Consider the following 3,371-nt stretch of genomic DNA (forward strand, 5'->3'; position numbering starts at 1 on the left):
TCGATAATATATGGATGGTTTAGTGAAGCCACTTCACTATCAATTACTGCCTCAATTATGTGTGGTAGTTAGGTGTCAACCCCCCGTGATGGCCTGTCAATTGTACAGTTTTGTTTCTCCAGGTAATACCGGCCACGTCTTATGTAGTAATTAATGACCCGTGACACGCGACTATTCAATACAGCCCCATGCTGTGTTGATCTAAATGTACGGGTCATGAACGTAATTGTCGCAACAAAGACAGTAATCAATGAAAGTATTTTTATTGTATTCAATGTAACAGGATAATTCGTGTTCCTTTTATTTATTTGCTAATAGATGTTTTAGTCGTCTTTTTTCTGTAATGCGTATTCTCGAGTGTTTCATGACACTTTTTGTGAAATATGGTTGACCCTAAAAAGGGCCGTTTTGATTTATGTTGCTCCTACTGTCGTTGTTTGCAGAACAGTGCGAGTCTTATCTGTCGTACATATCGCTCTTGTAATGTTGTTGACAAGTGAACTCCGTCGGGAAATGCGTTGGTGTCTAAATGTTGTAACCCTCTTAGCCTCCAAAATGTCACGTCTGGATCATCATGGAATAGTAGCCGTAGTCTTTCATTGATGATAGTGCGTTGGTGTTCGTACTGGTCTGCAGTCATTCTCCTGGGTTTGTACCTCTTGAACAGGCTCCCTAGTATAACTTGGCATCCGCTGTCTAGAAACATGCTCACCACGTCACAAATGTCAGTTACAATGTCATCGGGGTTAGTAGTAGCGGAGATGTCGTTTCCTCCTATCTGTAAGTATACGATGTCTACTTTCAAGCTCCGTAGTTGGCTTAATTTCAATAGTGTCCTGGATGTCGCTCCCCTGATTCCGAATGTTAAGACATCATGGTCATCAGGCGAAAGTAGAGGATGTCCAGCAATACGGGCAATAAAACTGTGTCCAACAATGGCGTAGCGCATGGTGAGACTGTGTGGTGATAATTCGTAGAGTGTGAAAACGAGAATGATTACCGGTACACAATACCACACTTAAATAGGTGTTAGTCGTAGGACGACTAATTATCTATGATTAATTGCTTAATTCTTTCTGAGTATCAACTCAGTAATTAGTCGATTCCGTTTTCCTGGTACTATGATAACAACCAATTATGTCTCAATTGTGACACTCGCCTATTGTTGCCCCTGTTTAGCGCTCAGCAAAAAAGGAGTGGGACGACTGGTTCGCCCGTTGTCAGTATAATGTGACCGGGTGGGGTGTGCTGCTGGGTGTCTTCGGCAGTATGCTTCAGTGAGGTAGCACTCTAAATCGGCAAAAGATCCGGCCTATCACAAGGAGACTTAACACGAACATACCGCAGCCTCCCAAAACACACATACGCACTCGCTACACGCATACATGCCGCACGCACGGGAGGCCGTCCTTAAATGACCTTAGCTGTTAATAGGACGTTAAACAAACCAAACCAAACCAAACCAAAATCTCCACAACGCCACACCCCCACGATGGTTTGGTTTTGCTATCTCAATTACACCAACGTACATTGGACGCATATCAATAACAAACTGATTCCAATAATAACAGTATCTTTTATTTTTTACAAGGTTAAAATGGTCTAGTTTACTGCCCTAAAATACGTAATAAGGCATAATAAAGGTATAATGAAGCAATGTAATAAAAGATAGTTATATATTTGATATCATACGTATCCCACCGGCTAATGTAAAACATTTCATAAGCTGATTGACACTGCAAGAAAGTTTGTTCTTATATAATTCTTATGCATACAGTCTGTATTTTGCCATTTCAAATTATGTTATTCAATCAAACATTTGAATTAATTTACATACAAGATTTCATAATAAGATAGAATCTAGATATAAAAAAAATGTAATTGACAACTGACTAAGCATATACAGGTCCTTTCCGATATATTGAATGTTATATGTTTATTATCAGCTAATGGAGGAAAAGAAAGATCATAATTGAGAGGAAAGTTTTACTCTACAATAGAGAAGATAATGTATTGAGAAAGTTGAACCCTTCCTTCCCCCACACACGGCCATTATGTTATATTAACCCTTCCTTCCCCACACACGTTCATTATGTTATATTAACCCTTCCTTCCCCACACACGTTCATTATGTTATATTAACATATAACATATATTTAACGGACGTTTAGTTTGATTTATTTTGTATAACGTCCTATTAACAGCTAAGGTTATTTAAGGACGGCCTCTCGTGCATGCGACATGTATGCGTGCGTATGTGTGTTTTGGGAGGCTGCAGTATGTTCGCGTTATTAAGCTGTTTGGAGGGGAAAGCGTATTATTCGAGCGTGAGGAAGCTATTTTTTATATATCGGACGTAGCGAGGGGAATGCGTATTTTTCGAGCGTGAGGAAGCTATTTTTTATATATCGGACGTAGCGAATGCGTATTTTTCGAGCGTGAGGAAGCTATTTTTTATATATCGGACGTAGCTAGGGGAATGCGTATTTTTCGAGCGTGAGGAAGCTATTTTTTATATATCGGACGTAGCGAGGGGAATGCGTATTTTTCGAGAATCACATTGAAACTTTTTAAGGTTGGTGGCCCTGAAAAGGGCCGTTTATTGAGGTTTCAGAGAAACTGAACTCGATGGAAAAAACTCGTCTTAACCATCCCTTTAACGTTCCCTGGTGTCGCTAATGTACCATTGCGAAGACGATACAGTGGCCTGCCTTTGGCGAGATACCGTTTCACATCAAGATGTATAAGAACCTCTGAGTTCTTCTTGACAAGAGTCTTGGTGTCCGCAAAGTGGATCATCTGGCGATTTCTGCGGCTAAGGCCATGTACTTTGATTTCTTCGTAGGCAGCCCTGGTCGTTCCGTGCACGCAGTAGCGGACATCTCGTGGATCTGTAATCAGCTTTCCAATTCTAGTGATGTCTATGTCATCTGTAGAATGGCCACCGCATGTTCGGACGAATTGTTGACAATCAGACAGATTGAGTCTGTCTCCTGCAACATGGCAAACGATGTACATTAGCATGTCTCTGGTGATGGAGAATAGATGACAAATGTACCAGACTGGTACATATCCCGCTGGATCTCTCGAAGCAGAGGCGTCATGACGGAGGAATCGGACGATGTTACGTGAAGTCTTTTCGAAGGTCATGTTGAAAAGTGCTTGTCGTCAGAATAATAACGTATTTAAATATTTAACAACATCAAATCGATCCAATCAAATATGGGGGGCGTGGCTTTTTGGGCGACCAAAAATTCATCCAATCAAATATTTCCTTCAAAATATCCAAAATAAATTAATTAATTAATTAAAGACATATCTACTCATGCTAAGTAAACAACTCTCACTTTCTTGATCACCCGTGCTCATGG

General features: G+C 40.4%; 1 protein-coding gene across 1 annotated transcript; it reads right to left on the reverse strand.

Moving 5' to 3' along the window:
- Positions 1–2,610: 2,610 nt before the first annotated feature.
- LOC117340441 lies at positions 2,611–3,150 on the reverse strand. Its single transcript, XM_033902200.1, has one exon. It carries the CDS (start codon positions 3,148–3,150, stop codon positions 2,611–2,613), a length of 540 nt encoding a protein of 179 aa, XP_033758091.1.
- Positions 3,151–3,371: the final 221 nt, after the last annotated feature.

This window comes from Pecten maximus, chromosome 13, assembly GCF_902652985.1.
Source record: "Pecten maximus chromosome 13, xPecMax1.1, whole genome shotgun sequence".
Classification (NCBI taxonomy): domain Eukaryota; kingdom Metazoa; phylum Mollusca; class Bivalvia; order Pectinida; family Pectinidae; genus Pecten; species Pecten maximus.